This window comes from Melanotaenia boesemani, chromosome 15, assembly GCF_017639745.1.
Source record: "Melanotaenia boesemani isolate fMelBoe1 chromosome 15, fMelBoe1.pri, whole genome shotgun sequence".
Lineage (NCBI taxonomy): Eukaryota > Metazoa > Chordata > Actinopteri > Atheriniformes > Melanotaeniidae > Melanotaenia > Melanotaenia boesemani.
The window spans coordinates 25566473-25582171 of NC_055696.1; the positions used below are offsets into that span (position 1 = coordinate 25566473).

A 15699-nucleotide genomic window follows, 5' to 3' on the forward strand; every position below is an offset into this window, starting at 1 on the left:
TAAAAACAGTGGTTGTGCTGCACTCTTCCTTCTTGCTGAGGATATTGGATACCTGTCAATCAAAAGGACACGCCCCTAATTATGCCGAATTTCAAGATAAAAAAAAACAGCCAAATGGATGAGTTAGAAAAAAAATTCACCCCCTCACAGTTTTAATCCTGTTAATCCTGAAATGGATTTTTGTACCAGGTTTTAAACATGTGCTTCTGCTATGAAGTTGGTCTTTTTAACAGTCTATGGGGATTTGCTCTGTTTTGGAGCCAACCCCTAGCGGATGAGGGGTGAACTGCAATTTTTTTTGCACTTTCGCATGCGCTTTACATTTTCCTGCCCGAGGTTGCCGCTTGGTGCGCACGCTTTGATAAGTCTGAAAGTCTTACGTTTTTGTGTGCCACATTTCCCTTTTGCGCCGCAGACGCCACCTGTAGTTTGCTTTGCTACGCACAGTTTTATAAATAAGGACCCTGGACTTTAACCAGATGGCTTTAAAGCAGTTAAATTATGAAGATATTAAACCCATCAGGAGAAAATTATTAAAGGAGACGGCTAATTTAAAATATATTTATTAAATACATTGTTTGATTTCTGAAAGGTCATAAATCTAGATTAAAACGGTTGACTTATAATGAGGTATGTCAGTCCAAATGCACTTACAAAGATTTTTTTTTAATAAAAGAAGTAACAAGAGTGCAGCTCATTAACCGACATCTTGCACTGAAGCAGCAGCACATGCTTCAGAACTACTTTGTGCAAAATCTGACCAACACAAGCTACTTCAGTTCACAGATGGACATTAATAGATTAGTTTTCACAAATGCATAAACTTCTAGCCCATTTAAGTCAAGACAAGCATGCAAATATTAAATAGTTTCTATTTAACAAAAGAAAAGTTTTTGATCAGCTTACAAATTATCCTCTGACCCTGCAGTCAGACAATCGGCATAGTCAAATAGATTTTTATGTCTTCCTCTTGGCCCATCGTCATCATCATTTTAGACTCAGGTTTTATTCAGATATGGGCCTTTCAGACAAAGTGATTTTCTTTTCTTTCCATCCTCTTATTAGGATCAGAAAAACTCCTGAAATTGGGATAATAAATGTTTGGGGTTACAGTGTTTGACCATTGAAGTCTTCATTTAGTGAGAGCTGGTTTTAGATCGTGTTGGTGCATTTCAGCACACCATAGATGCCTCCACCTGAAACAAAGACAAAACATATTTAAGTTTGTGTGAGTTCATTTAGATGCACATTGCTTCATTTCCCTCTTTTTGGGGGGGAAATTTGACCAAAGTTAAAAGAAAAAAGATCAGATTTTGAAAATGCATCACATGTTAAGTCATGTAACGTTACAGGCATGTAGTTGGGGTTAAAATTAAAGTTCACTTTGGAAGTTGGTGCAGTCTGAGCCCCGATTACTGGCATCTTCGCCCCAACTTTATGTTCATTTTATTCAGATTTCCAACTTCCTGTTTGAGTTGTCTGTTTCTGCTGATTAGGGACAGAACATTTTCCATCATCACAGGCATTGTGGAATAAATATATATTTATATATTTATAAATTAATATATAAATGAAATTCTCCATAAATGGTCTTTAGTTCATATCAGTGGTTCCCAACCAATTTTCCTTGAGGACTCCCTTCATGCAAATACTAAAAGGCCATGGACCCCTGCCCCACACCGTGCTGAAACCATATCTGGTGAAGTGAGATTTTCACCATAAATAATGTATTCTGGCTCAGTCCTGTCTTTCCATAAAGCCAAAATAAAATTAACAACACACAGCCTTACTTTTTAAAACCTTGGGGGACCCCCCCGTACTGTGTAGGGGACCCCAGTGGTGTTCCCTGACCCCAGGTTGGGAACCACTGGTTTATGTGACAGTTCATCAAGCAAAAGAAGAGCAAACAGGTCGAGTTTTTTTTTATAAACATTTCATGCAAAATGAAACTTAAGATCTCAGACAGGAAATACTTTCTCACATGTTTGATTTTGGCTTTAAAAGTCAGATTTTTATTAATAAGCTTAACATTTTCTCATTTTTATGACCTTTTAAAGTTTTAGATGTGATGTAGACCCAGTCTTAAAGGAGTTTTAAACTTTTCATACTTTTTTTCATTTCTTGTTAAGACCATTCTTCTGTGCTTTGAACCTGTAAATTATTCTCCCACCTCTACTGCTGAGTGCAAAGAATATACATCTCGTCCCTACGTTGCAGGTCCTTGTCGTTTCCTTTTTCTGGACGACAGGTGAAACTGAAGAAATTGATTCTACGTATGTTGTGTTTGTTTTCTCACCAAGTAAAGCCACCCCACCAATGGTGCCAATGACAATGCCTGCGATCGCTCCTGATGAAAGCCCTCCGGATGAATCGTCAAGGGTGGCATTAACAGTTGTCCATGTATTGGGATCCGTTGCTGGGATGGTACTTTGGTTACCGGTTATAGCTGTGCTGGGTGCAGCAGTTTGATTAGCTGTTGTTCCTGTTTCTGGAGCTGCTGTGGACCCGTTAGTGGTTGGGTCAAAAGTTGTCTGAGCTCCACACAGAATCACTTTCAGTCAAAAAAAAAAAAAAACACAGAAAAAGGTTGAAGCAAATGCATGAAACACATTCATGTTTCATTCAAGAGTTGAATCAAGTATTTTTATTGACAAGGTCAGCAGTAATTTAGAGATAAAAACCCTAACTGATTGGAGCAAAATGAAGAATAAAACTTTGGCCTAATAGCTCCATTAAAAATGCCTAACAATGTTTTTGACTAACACCTTATCAAACATTTCAACATATCACTTTATGGCCTCTATTAATCGTCACCTTTGGTCCAAGTCATCAGAAAATGCTCCAACGCGGTTTCAAACCACCAAAAATTTCTTTACCTTTTTTAAAATATGAATGAACCTACTTTTTTGTCAGAAACATCTAAAAGAAAAAGTATTTTGGGACTGATAAATGAGTAATCCGTCGTTTTCTGAGTACAAAAGGTCCAAAACCCAAAGCTTTCAAACAAGAATTTTATAAAATCTTTTAGTGTCGCTGGGTGTTGAATAAACAAATGAATAATAATAATGAGATTTTTTCTTTTACCTGTAGCAAGAAGGCAAAGAGCCGCAATAAGAAGTTTCTTTTGCATTGTAGCCGCGTATCAGTGCCTTAAAAAAACCAGAATCTTCTTTGCTGAAGAACACAGAAACAGAAACGTACAGAATCAGTTATCAAGCTCTCGACCCTGATGCTCTGGTCAGGCGTAAATAGTATCAAATCTCCATAAAAAATGTTTGTGAACAAGTCGTGGTTTAGTTTACTGGAGCACACAGACTAATCCAAGCCTTGTGAGGAGAGCGGAGCTACTCACCTGAGAGGCTGATGATGACGATGATGAATATGAAGACTTACTTCCTTTACCTTAAAGCCAGAAAATATCCAGCTCTTTTATGAGCTTGTTATCTCACCACCTGTTTCTACTGCAGCACCTCCCTTCTGTGTGCTTTTGTGTTGTAACATGTCATCAAAGTTCAGAACAATGGGCATATTGATTTTAATAGATGTTTATTGATACTAAGAGGTTATATTTAGTTATCATCACATGCCATTTACTGCACATTTATTGGGCCAGGAAGAGCATATCCTCTTCCCTCACGGTGTAGAAGCAAACAGTTTTTAAACATGAGGACAATTCATGAAGTTCCACTGCATGTCTTGAAATATGATCAATCTCTAATAAAAGTCTGTCATGGCTGTCTTTTTCAGCATGTCAGATATTCTATTGTACATGAGAATCAAAAGAGATAAGGGAGCAAACATGACCATGACTGGCCCAAATGACTTTGGGCTTGATGGTTGGGTCAGTAAAGTATGCAGCCCCAACAGTCGACACGTTTCCATCCCGTTTCCTGCTGCAATCAAGCATAACTCCTGAAACTCAAACTTCTCTCCTCTCTAGTGGAACAAAGAAACCAGCATCATAATCTGTGCAGAACTGCACTTACCTAAAGAAAGTTTAAAAGTATGCCACAAACGTCCTCCTCCAAGTTCTTAGACTTGTTTCTTTAGCTGGAATCAGCAGCTCGAGTTAAACCCTAGCAGCTGCAAACACTGAAAACTAAGGCAACGCAGGCTGATAAAAACATGGTTACCTTGTGTTTACTTAGTCTGATGAGATGTCCAGCAGACTGGATGAAAACACATGGTTACCATAGCAAAGCAGTGTGCCGTTTACAGGATGTGTGATTGGGGGAGTCATACAGTGGCTGCCAACAAAAAAGTCTCCTGCAGCTGAAGAAAGTTCTTTCCCTTTAGCCAAAAAACATTGTTAATGAGTAACTTGTAAATTTGATTTACAACAGCTTGTAAAAAGGCATTTATTTGGAATTCATGTAGGTATTTCAGGTATTTAGGCCTCTAATTTTAGCATGCAGTTGTGCAATAAACCAACTTCCACTTGATGCTTGATCACAGAGTTCAGACATCACATTTGACAGGTTTTAATCTACTTCTCCATCTTGGAGTTGTAGAAATGCTGGAGAGAATATGTTAGTTATCTGTATCTGGTACACTTTCATTTTACATTAGTCTGATTCAGGGTGCTTGCAGAGCTGAGTTTCAGCTCAAAAATGTACTTTTCCGTTTTAGCTTGTTGGTTGTATAATCTACATTCACCGTACACTTCACCACTTCACCTTCTAGTACCGGGTCAGACCCTGCTCCATATTAACATGACAGCATCACACAGTTGCTGCAGGTTTGTCGGCTGCATCCATGATGAGAATCTCCCGTTCCACCACATCCCAAAGCTGCTCTACTGGACTGAGATCTGGTGACTGTTGTACTCATTGTCATGCTCTAGAAACGAGATGATCTGAGCTTTGTGACATGGTGCATTATCCTGCTGGAAGTAGCATCAGAAGATGCTACACTGTGGTCATAAAGGGATGGACATGGTCAGCAACAATACTCAGGTAGGCTGTGGTGGTTAAACCAGGCCATGTTGGTGCTAAGGGGCCCAAAGTGGGCCAAGAAAATATCCCCCACACCATTAAACCAGCAGCAGCCTGAAGGCAGGATGGATAAATAATAATAATAATAATAATAATAATAATAATAATAATGATTATTATTATTATTATTATTACAGAGTGGACGAGGGTCTATGGTATGAATATCAGGGGGAAGAGAGTCCCAGAGGTGAGTGTTTTTTTTTGTTTTTTTTTTTTTGTTTTTTGTAAGTCATTTTGTTAAAATATAAGATCACTATTTCATCGAACAATATCGTCTTGGGCATAAGTGCATGCAGCTTATTCAGTACTTAGTTGTGCCAAAGAGCTGGACAAATCTTTCTTACTCATTCTGTTGAGTAGAAGAGTTAAGCTACGCGTGGAAATGCTCCTTAAACAACTGAGTATTTAGCTTGCTCTTAAAAGTGGATAAGGACTCAGCGAAGTTTGGTAGATCGTCCCACCACCGGGGGACAACCAAGGAAAAGAGTCTAGCTACTGATTTTGTGCCACGTTGTGGTGGGAGCACTGGGCGTCTTTCACTGGCAGAGCGTAACTGTCTGGACTGTATCCCTGGATTAGAGTTGTGCTGCTTGTTGACCCCTCGTTCCTGTCCTTTCCACCCCAACCGCACACATGGCCGTCCTTCCTGGTTGGTTCTGCTAGAGGTTTTCCTTCTCCTTTGTCACCTTGTACACACTTAGGATGGGAGATAAAATCAATGAGATAATTTGACGCAATCTGTTGGTTTCAGCTAGGTAATAATTTTCAGGGACTGGTCTATAAAACTGGACTAATGTGGATCAAATAATGGATTTGTAAGAATTGGGCTGTACCTGTAAAATGCCTTGAGACAACTTTTTTGTGAATTGGTGGTATATAACTAAAGTTTCTGTGTTTCTAGGAGCCACTGAAGCAGTTTCCTGAAGCAATTATCCGGGTTGCAAAAAATACTAAAGTCCATTGAGATACAGCTTCTTTTTTTACACTTAAACCTTCACTTTATTTTTCATCTGATGAGAGAGTCCTAGTTATTCGTTTAGAATAAACATAATTTAGTATTTCGATAAGTAGTGAAGAGAACTCCATGTGTCATCAATGAGTCAGATTCACCTTGACATTTTAAATGGCAAAAGGCAAGAATGTGTGAGGACGGATCGTTGTGTTTACCTGAAGAGAGAATTCATTAGGTTTGAAATTAACCCGCAGCAGCTCTTGTCTTTAATACAGACAAAAAGCTGAACGGCCTGATCACACTTACAGGCTGCATCAGTATGTTTTTTACAGATTTACTTTGAGGGACATTTATTAAATCTTATTAATTATCTAATTAAAAACAGCCTAAATTAAAGGAGTAATTGACTGAAATATATTTATTCATATATTTCTCAAATCACTTTGCAGGGAAGTTGATAAACCAAGTCTTCACATTAAAAAATAAATAAAACAAACAAATAAATAAAAAGAGCTAAAGACACTGCCTTATAGAAAAATTTATCTAAGTTCAGCAAATAGATAATTAATGTAATAATTAGGGGGTTTTCAATCTTATTATTTCTACTTATTCTCTAACAGATAGATTTATTTTTATGGCTCTCCTTTGAACTCATTAATTGCTGCCAGGTTAATATAATTGTGCACATACAAGTACTAGAGGAATGGTAGCTGGTCATGGAAAGAAACCGGACTTTGGAATGCAGAGTGATTAAAACACATAAAGGTGCAGGTTTCCTGACATTTCCTGCTTTTGAACTTAGATAAAACTAAGGTCATTGTTTTTGTTCTTAAGAGATTTAGAGCCTCGTTATCCAGTCATACGATTGCTCTGGTGACGCTTAGTTCCCAGTACTAATGAGAGGAACCTTGGCGTAATTTTTTATCTTCTTATTCATATATTAAACAGGTTTCTAAAGCAGCATTTTATCTTATCTGTAAAATATGATCAGAATCTGAAGCATCGTTCTCCAGGATGATGCTAAGAAACTGATTCATCGTGTTGAAGCTTGACTACTCCTGTTTTAGCCTCCTCTCGTTGTTTTCTTCTTAAATTTAGAATAATCCAACATTATTTTAATAACATACAAAGACTTTAATGTCCAAGGAGCCATCTTATTAAGAAAAAAAATGTTTCATGTCAATCTAATAAAGCTTTTTATTCCTAGAATACTGGAATAGTTGACCCAAGAATCTCCAGCTCACTACTGCCCAATACTGATATATAGTTAGGGATTGGTTTTATATGTGGAATCCAGCCAACCATCATAGAAAACAAGTCTTCTGTGCTTTTGGTGATATCCAACAACAGTGAATCTGTCTCAACATGATACCTTAACATTTAATTTGTGTTTAAGTATTTTAATATTATTGTAAAAAGATTAATAACATGAGGTAATGCCATTCAACAAGACTCAGAGAGTGTGAATGCACCACACATTTTACAAGCTGTAATCCATTTAGTGTCAGTTAAAGAATAAATCAGCTATGACACAAAGCAAAACTGAACTTTGGGTCACGCTGTTTCAGGAAAGTGAAACAAGAACCTGTGTGGATCAATACTTCCTGATGCTTATTGAATGTTTTTAATTGATCTTTGCCTCCTGAGTTTACATGTCTTGGCTGTTATAGAAAACGTATGCTGTTGCTTTGTGGTGGAGAGGAAGCTGATGGGCTTACAACAAAACCACAAGAAAACACTTATATGTTTGATGAACTTATTTCCTGGCTTCACACTCCGGAACCAAAGCTTTTTATGTTTTTACTAAATGTTACAGAAATATTGATCTGGGATTATTTAACTTTTCCAGAAACAGTTTGTGGAGAAGTAGTAGCATCCACCTACTGATAACCCATTCTGACCATTTCTGGGGAAACAAAACCTATGACTGTCATGTCAGCCTCAAAGGCAATAAGGAAACAGTCTAGTGGCAACTTTAATGGACCTGCAGATATCTTTTCAATATAATTACAGGTTATCTGAAGCGACACATATGCTGCTCCTTTTTTGTTATCTGTGTTATCTGAGAATCTAAGAAAACGTCAGAGCTGATAGATTTGCTGTCTGATGGAAAAATGTAGGGTGAATACTGACTGACGCAGACTGGAAAGTTCCAATAAAATAGGGCAAATTTTTATGTTTCTTTCATTATCATTAGTGGCTTTGAATGCCTTCGTTTGGAGAGATTAAAGATATTTGCTGTAATTAAATTGCTGGAAGACCTCTGAAAGGTTTTTGGATAGAAAAAGCAAGAAGTTTAGTGATTTAACAAAACAATTTGTTCATTTTTAACTAGCTTTAAAATGAACTTCTGTAGTTTCATTCTTTACCACAGCCTGAAACCTTTCAAAGCTCTTCTTTGGATGTTTCTGACTTTTGTCCTGTTCTCTCTCCAGATGATACACACTGCTTTAATAATGTTGAGGTCCAGGTTCTGGAGAGGATCCACCCTTCCATGTGACCTGTTTCCACTGATCTTCAGTCCAGTTCTTGTGTCATGTCACATACCTCGGCCTTTTCCCTTCCTTAAGAATGGCTTCTTGACAGTTGATGAGGATTCAACCAACAGTAGATGGATCAGCTGAAGGTCCAGATGCATCTCTCAGGTCCTGGTTCAGGTCTTTGCTGGATTTATTATTTCATGAGGACATCACTTTCAGATCCTGTTCATCTGCTGCAGTTTATCAGGCATGACTCTTCACTATGCTGAGCTAATAACAAATAGCATTTTCAGCTAATGGCTATTTGTTGGTGCAAGCACCACAAAAATGGGAACAAACTGTGTCTTTATGACAGGCTGATAATAAACTGTTTGATCCTTTTGTGCAGACACAACATTAGATACATTAGATTTTAGACATCTTTGTATTTTGGGCTGCTGTCACACTCAGCTTTAGAAAACTAAGATTTCATCATTTTCTAACCTTTTCTGTACAAACAACTTAATTGATTAGCCAAGGACGTTACTCCAGATATATGTAGTCAAGGTTTTTTTTTAATTACTTAACAAATGGATAATAAAGTTGCCTATTGTCTGAAGAGTGTTTTCTTGCTTGCTAACAGTATAAAAACTCCATATTTAAGATAGTAGAACTAAACCTGGCTGTGATGGACATTTATTTTTGCATTGCTCATCCTTCATCAAGTGGAAAACTTAGGTGATCGTATCTTTTATAAGAAATCTTGTTGCATAAACCAGCAAAATCACTGACGCCTGCTGACCAGAAAGAAGCTTAGTTTTAAGTATTTGGGTTTTTTGAGGATTTTAGACTAAATATATTTAAGCTGTGCTGTACTTGTACCTACAGCTAAAGTAGTAGGTTTTAAACAGGTAACACAATACAGGTTATTTAGTTTTGGTTGGGCAACAGTTAAAATTATGTTTTGCATTTTAACCATGATTTTAAAAAACAAAACAAAAGGGGGAAATTTCCATCTGGGCTTTGCATTCAGACAATGGGGTAATAATTTCCCTCATGCATGATACCTTCCTTTTCTTTCGTAATAGTGCTTTAATGAGTAAACAATTAACACATTCCTAAAGGCTGTAAAAAAAAAACTATAATTGTAGTAAACAGTGTTCTGCTTGCTGTGAACTAGACTGACCTGGAGTTAGTGTGGTCAGTCAGACGCTGTGTGAGACTAAATTTCCTGATTTGCACAAAAATTGTGCTTAAAAAAGCTCAAGCTCTTTATCTGGTTTTCATGAAGCAAAATTATTTTGCAAACAAACAAAAAGTGGAACTTTAAAGACAGACTCACCACTTCATCAGGACCACCTTCTAGTACTGAGTTGGACCCCCTTTTTAATTCTTGGACTGATAGATGGAAGAAGGTGATGGACTCATCAGACCAGCAACGTTTCTCCATCTTCTATTGTCCAGTGTTGGTGAGTCTGTGTGACCTGTAGCCTCAGTTTCCTGTTCTTAGCTGACAAGAGTGGCACCCAGTGTGGTCTTCTGCTGCTGTAGCCCAGCTGCGTCTTTCTATCATCCCCAACCAGTCTGCCCATTCTCCTCTGATCTCTGACATCAACAGCTGGATATTTTCTCTTCTTCAGACCATTCTCTGTAAACCCCAGATATGGTTGTGTGTGAAAATCCCAGTGAATATTCAGACCAGCAACCATGCTACGTTCAAAGTCGCGTAAATCCTCTTTCTTCCTCATTCTGATGCTCAGTTTGAACTTCAGTAAGTCGTCTTCACCCCGTCTACATGACTAGATGCTGCCGTGTGACTGGCTGATAAGATATTTGTGTTAACAAGAAACTGAACAGGAGCTGATCAACTGGAACGTATCTCTGTCTGAGCTTGATGGAGAAACTATAAATCGGTACTGTTCCCTGGTCGTATATTAGTAAAACTGCTTCCTGTAGTCATTTGTAATCAGTTTAAAAGTTAAACAAGATTAAAATTCATATCAGTGTGTGAGTTTTTATGTAACAGAACATATTTTAATTCAAATAGAAGTTATACCAAAATACAATAAAATTTGAAACATGTTTAAAAATTAAATGTCAGACACTCTACAAGCAGCTCTCAGATATCAGACTCTACCTTTCAGAGCTGGTAAATTCAGGTCAACTACTGACTTTAAAGAGAGTGTTTACTTGACAGCTGATAGCAGCATCTGAGACTGATAACCTCACTTTAACATGCTCCGTGTGCAGATACAGAGTCTGAGGTGTTCATTCAGCTGTGGAGGTGCTTTCTTTTAGTCTCTTTCACCCAGTGGAAAGATTGCACATTAGCTGCTTGGCTTACTTTATATATTTGGTCTCCACTCATTTTTTTTTCCAGCTAACCAGCTTTATTTTTAATACAGCTTGAAGTTATTGATTAGGTTAATACAGAAAAGCATTTAGCAGTTTACAGGTGTTTTTGTCTAAGTAGAAAGAAAACATTGACCGATACTGCAGCTCTGTGCCAGCTTGAAATTTCTGACTGACACAATCTATCTGGCATGTCCTGGTAGTCGAAACATCCCCACCCCAAACCCAACAATTATTCAACAAACATTAACAAGGTTAGAGGAAGCAACTCCTGTAGGGAACTAAACTAAATTACAGAAATAAAGGTCGGCACAATATTATATGTTGTATATTTGTTCATCCACACCAGTTGTTTTACTTCCTCCATCCCTTGTAGGAAGCACATTTAACAGAAGTTTGTGATGATGTAAAGCTTACACTGCCCCCAAGTGGCCAAATAGGGATATTTTATCTGGTATAATTATTTGGACTTTGTCTTATTTCTATTTTTGCTTAATAAAAGAAGTTAATATATTGTACTATAAGAAGTATGTATAATGTTAAAACCATCTATGAAACTTTAAATTACATAATTTACTAAACAGGGAATACATGGTGAGTTTAGTAATTTATAGCATAACATATTTTAATTGATCCAACTTTGAAATGAACCTATATAGCTTTAAAATAATTTACCATTTCTATAAAAGAATGTAATTAGCTGTAAAAGCTAACAAGGTGGCATTACTATGAAAAATCACTACCACAATTAGCTTTGATTAACTAAATCAATCTGAGTATGTTGCATGAACCTGAGGTTGTTGAGGAAACTTAATGTGATCAAATCCCTGTTAATCAGAGGTGATGCTTTACAAATCTTGTTCTCATTTTCAGTGAACATGATTTTAGGTTCACCACTTTGATTATCTGATGGGCTTGAAATGGCTTTTCAGGTGCTTTGCAGCAGGAACTTGTTGTGAACATGGTCTTTGCTAAACTACATCACACCACTGACCTCCCTGCTACAGTGCAGCAGCCTGTATAACTGCTTTAAACACAGGGGTGACGATAATGACTATTTATACAGTTTTATGCAATCAGCTGTTGATATGAAGACATGAAAATTACCCTAGAAGAGTCAAATTCAACCAAAATCAATGTAAGATCAATCATTTTTCACCCTTTAAAGTCTGACCCAAGAAAAAATGGGAAGAAAATTGTATATATATATATATATATATATATATATATATATATATATATATATATATAGATAGATAGATAGATAGATAGATAGATAGATAGATAGATAGATAGATAGATAGATAGATAGATAGATAGATATTTTATCTGAGGTGTTTATTTGGTCCTTTAATAAAATGTAAAAAATAAAATAAAAAATAAATGAATTAACAACTATCATTTTTGCAGTTATCATTTGTTACCTTGCGTTATGTTAAAGTTATTGCAGTGCAAACGATGTCCACCAGGGGGCAGAAGACCAGTATCAAATTCTGTACAACAGGGTTTTGAGCAAATTTTTTTTTTTTTTTTTTTTTTTCATAAAGGGATACAAAAGAAACAGTATGCATCCCATATGATAAACGCAGTATTAAAGGGTTCATTATCAATCAACATTATAACAGGTGAACAGTATTTTTATGTGTTTCTTAGATATCGAATCTATGGTGTATTTTTGCTGATATGAGGTCAATACGGTGACCTTTGGAGGTAAAGATTATCAAGGCTGACATGAAATTCATTTTTTGCATTTAATTTCTTCTAAATAACTTTGTTTTATTCATTAAAATGTAACAGTGAGAACAACAAAGGCAACATAAAACTAAACAAGACATACGTCTGGAGACATTTTAGTTTTTATGACAGGAAAATGGGCACAACATCACAGAGTATTTCACTTTTCTTTTTATTAAAGCTCTTACTGAAATCCTTATTAACATTTTTGTGACTTTTTTTAATCATAGAACTATGAAGTACTTTAAAGAACTACTGGCCAATTAAAACTATTACCAAACTAAAAGTACATGGTATCATGCAATGAATCTGTCTTGAAATAAAAGTCAACAGCGTTGTGCAACTACCCATCACCATTTTCACATGGTCACCTTATTTATTTTGATTAAACTTGACAACATGAATTTATTCAATCATTTGTTCTCCAAAGTAAATCTGATTCATAGAAGATGGGTATTAATAACAACCTGGTTAATATTAAGTTATATTCATTACATATGTTCTGTTAAAGCCAGCATTACATTTTACAGTGTAGCCAATAATTCTTAAAAATGTACATCTTCAAAATTACCTTTACAATACAATTTTTTATTATAAGATACAAATATTTTAAGTAATGCAAAATAGTAATGATTTAAGTTACTTTTACATAGTAACCGAGATCAGTCAGAGATCAAAATATTGAAGTATTGCTCTAAAAAGAGAAACCAGCATTCCACATAATCCTTTTTTTTCACATTCAAAACCATCAAAAAGTTCTTTTACAAATGGATCCTTTACAGTTGCTGAAATCTAATCATTCCTACAGAAGCAATCCTGGTAGAAATTACATTTGGACTTTGTGTTTTTTGTGTTTGCTGCTACATCACCATGTGGCACAGCAGCTGCCCTGCTGCAGAGAGGACTGTTGCCTCCCCACCACCACAGACATCTACAACATCAGATGTAGAAAAAGGGGTCACCCACACCTTGAAGGACTCCATCCATCTTGCACATACAGATTTTGCCCCTCTTTCTTCAGGAAGAAGGTCGCGGAGCATCTAGAATAGGAACACCAGACTGAAGAACAGTTGCTGAACTCTGATGACGTTCTCTAACTTGCTTCCCACCATCGATATACGCAACACAAACTAGACTAGTCTACTTTACTGGGAAACACTCAAGACACTTGATTTTAACTGCTGATGCATTTTCTTGCACATTACTGAAACCATTTTGATCATTATTTTTTGGTTGCTGAGTACTTTGCATAATACTGTACCTTTACAGAGTAACTTTGTTTTTTTGTTTTTCCTCTGTTTTATGTCTTTTGTGTGTGTTTTTATATGTATGTATTTTAATGACCTTGTTACAGTATTGATTATTTGTTGTGTACACTGTTTTATCACTCATATCGGCTGTTGCCAGGTCCCCAGTCACCAATTTTGTTCTTGAAATTGGAAGAAGCAAAACCTATGACATTTATGAAAAAAAAAAAAAAACAAAAACAAACAAACAAAAAAAAAAACCCAGATACTATGCAGCTAATTAAAACACATGAGGTGCTTTGGGAATGCAACTATATGCTGGAAAAACAAACAAACAAAATGTTTGCACACAGCTAGAAATGAAATTGAAACAATACAAGGTGTCAAGATTTTTACTTCCATTTGTTTGTCTGTGTACACTGAAATTTTTGCATAGAGCTTTGAGTTTAAAATGAAATAAAATACTTGGCCACACAAGACCACCAAAGGACATTAGTAATGGAAAGTATTATTATGCTTCAAAGTGGGGAAAAAAGTGATAAACAAACAAGTGGAAGGCTGTGCAAAATCAAACAAAAGTGAGTTTATCCTTACTTTGTTTTAGGGAACAGACTTACATACTGATAAAAGCTACTAATACAAAGCTATTTAAGAGGGGTGTAAACAAAACTGGCAATATAGTATAAGACAATTTCTATCTAATAAATCTAATAAATGGAATGACATACTCACTGTAGCATCTTTATATTGATTAAAATTCAATCAACCTATTCCAAAGAAATAATCCAAATGATAATAATACTATAAAATGTTACAATATTATCATTAAACATTTTATATTTAATGCAACTTCAGTAAAACAATTCAATATTGTAAAATTGTCAAATTAATCAATAAAAACAATTTATCTTAAAGAAAAATCACTATTAATTTTTATTTAAATGTCTTCTTATTTTATATGTATATAATGATTATCATTATACGTATTATATAGTTTAAAATCATCTATTTATATAACCCCAGATACATGTGTTCTGTTAGTATCCAGGCTGGAAGTATTTATCGCTTAGAAATAGAATAGATGTCAAGTTGTTCGAGTAAGAACGGAAGTGCTTCAAAGCCTCCAAAATAAAGCGCTCCAGCAGCCTTTCTTCTCTTATCCTTTCCTATTAAACATTGAATTCGCTGCTCAAGACTTTTATTCTGAAAGCCTATACCGGAAGTGTCGTGTGTCTCTCAGCCAATGAACTCTACAGTGGTGGTGGTGCTGCTGCTGAGCTTTAGTTGAGTGAGTGTGTGCGTGTGTTGATGGTGGACCGTTCCCGGTGAAAAAACACCGAAGCCCTGCCCCGTGAAAATGCCTCAGTGCTGCGTGTAACTGACCGAAATTCGCGGTGGGGAGAGAGCCAGGTCCTCGGACAGGTTACGAGGAAAATACCAGCAGGATGTTGCAAGTTTTGGCTTGTGGCGCCGTAGTTTTCCCCGGTCTTTTCCTCGCCTTTAGGAGAATTCTGCCGTGTGTGTTTAAACACTGGAGCGATGCAGACGTGGTGCTGGTCAGCGAAAGGTAAAACTAGTTAAATGAATCCATTTACGAAACATAACGGGCATGTTAGCGTAACCTAGCTTGATCCGAGCTTTTTAGCTAGTAACGGTTTCACTCATTTAGTTAGCAGGTAAATGCGTTACGATAACTGACATTTAAGTAACGGCTGTTTTTTATGTAACTGAATTTGTGCTGCTGTACAACCACCCTCCATTTTTTAAACTGTTTCATTTTTTCTTTCCTTTTTTTTTTTTTTTAAATGAGGGACATTACGCATATATCGCCGCACATCAAAACTATGGGTCCCTGTAGGGAAAAAACAAATCATACTGTAAGAACACTGAGTCTTTATAAACATGATGGAAAAAATGCATTTTTCTGTCTGCATTCATATTAAATTTATGGAAATTGTAGT

General features: G+C 36.3%; 1 protein-coding gene and 1 long non-coding RNA gene across 4 annotated transcripts in view; one reads left to right on the forward strand and one right to left on the reverse strand.

The window, feature by feature from the left end:
* Positions 1 to 588: 588 nt before the first annotated feature.
* Positions 589 to 4603, reverse strand: LOC121653963. Of its 3 annotated transcripts, none has more exons than XR_006012893.1 (4): positions 3987 to 4603; positions 3085 to 3174; positions 2297 to 2551; positions 589 to 1196 (listed from the first exon to the last, which is right to left on the reverse strand). It is a non-coding gene; the product is annotated as an uncharacterized LOC121653963 (long non-coding RNA). The 3 variants fall into 3 exon arrangements; XR_006012892.1 differs by having other exon boundaries at positions 3353 to 4603; XR_006012891.1 differs by having other exon boundaries at positions 3085 to 4597.
* Positions 4604 to 14986: 10383 nt separating this feature from the next.
* The window catches only part of tlcd3a (TLC domain containing 3A), a 33633-nt gene continuing 32920 nt past the window's right edge, over positions 14987 to 15699 (forward strand). Inside the window, exon 1 of the mRNA XM_042007770.1 lies at positions 14987 to 15305. Coding sequence (XP_041863704.1) covers positions 15184 to 15305 — 122 coding nt within the window. The 5' untranslated portion in view covers positions 14987 to 15183. The remainder of the gene's footprint in view (positions 15306 to 15699) is intronic.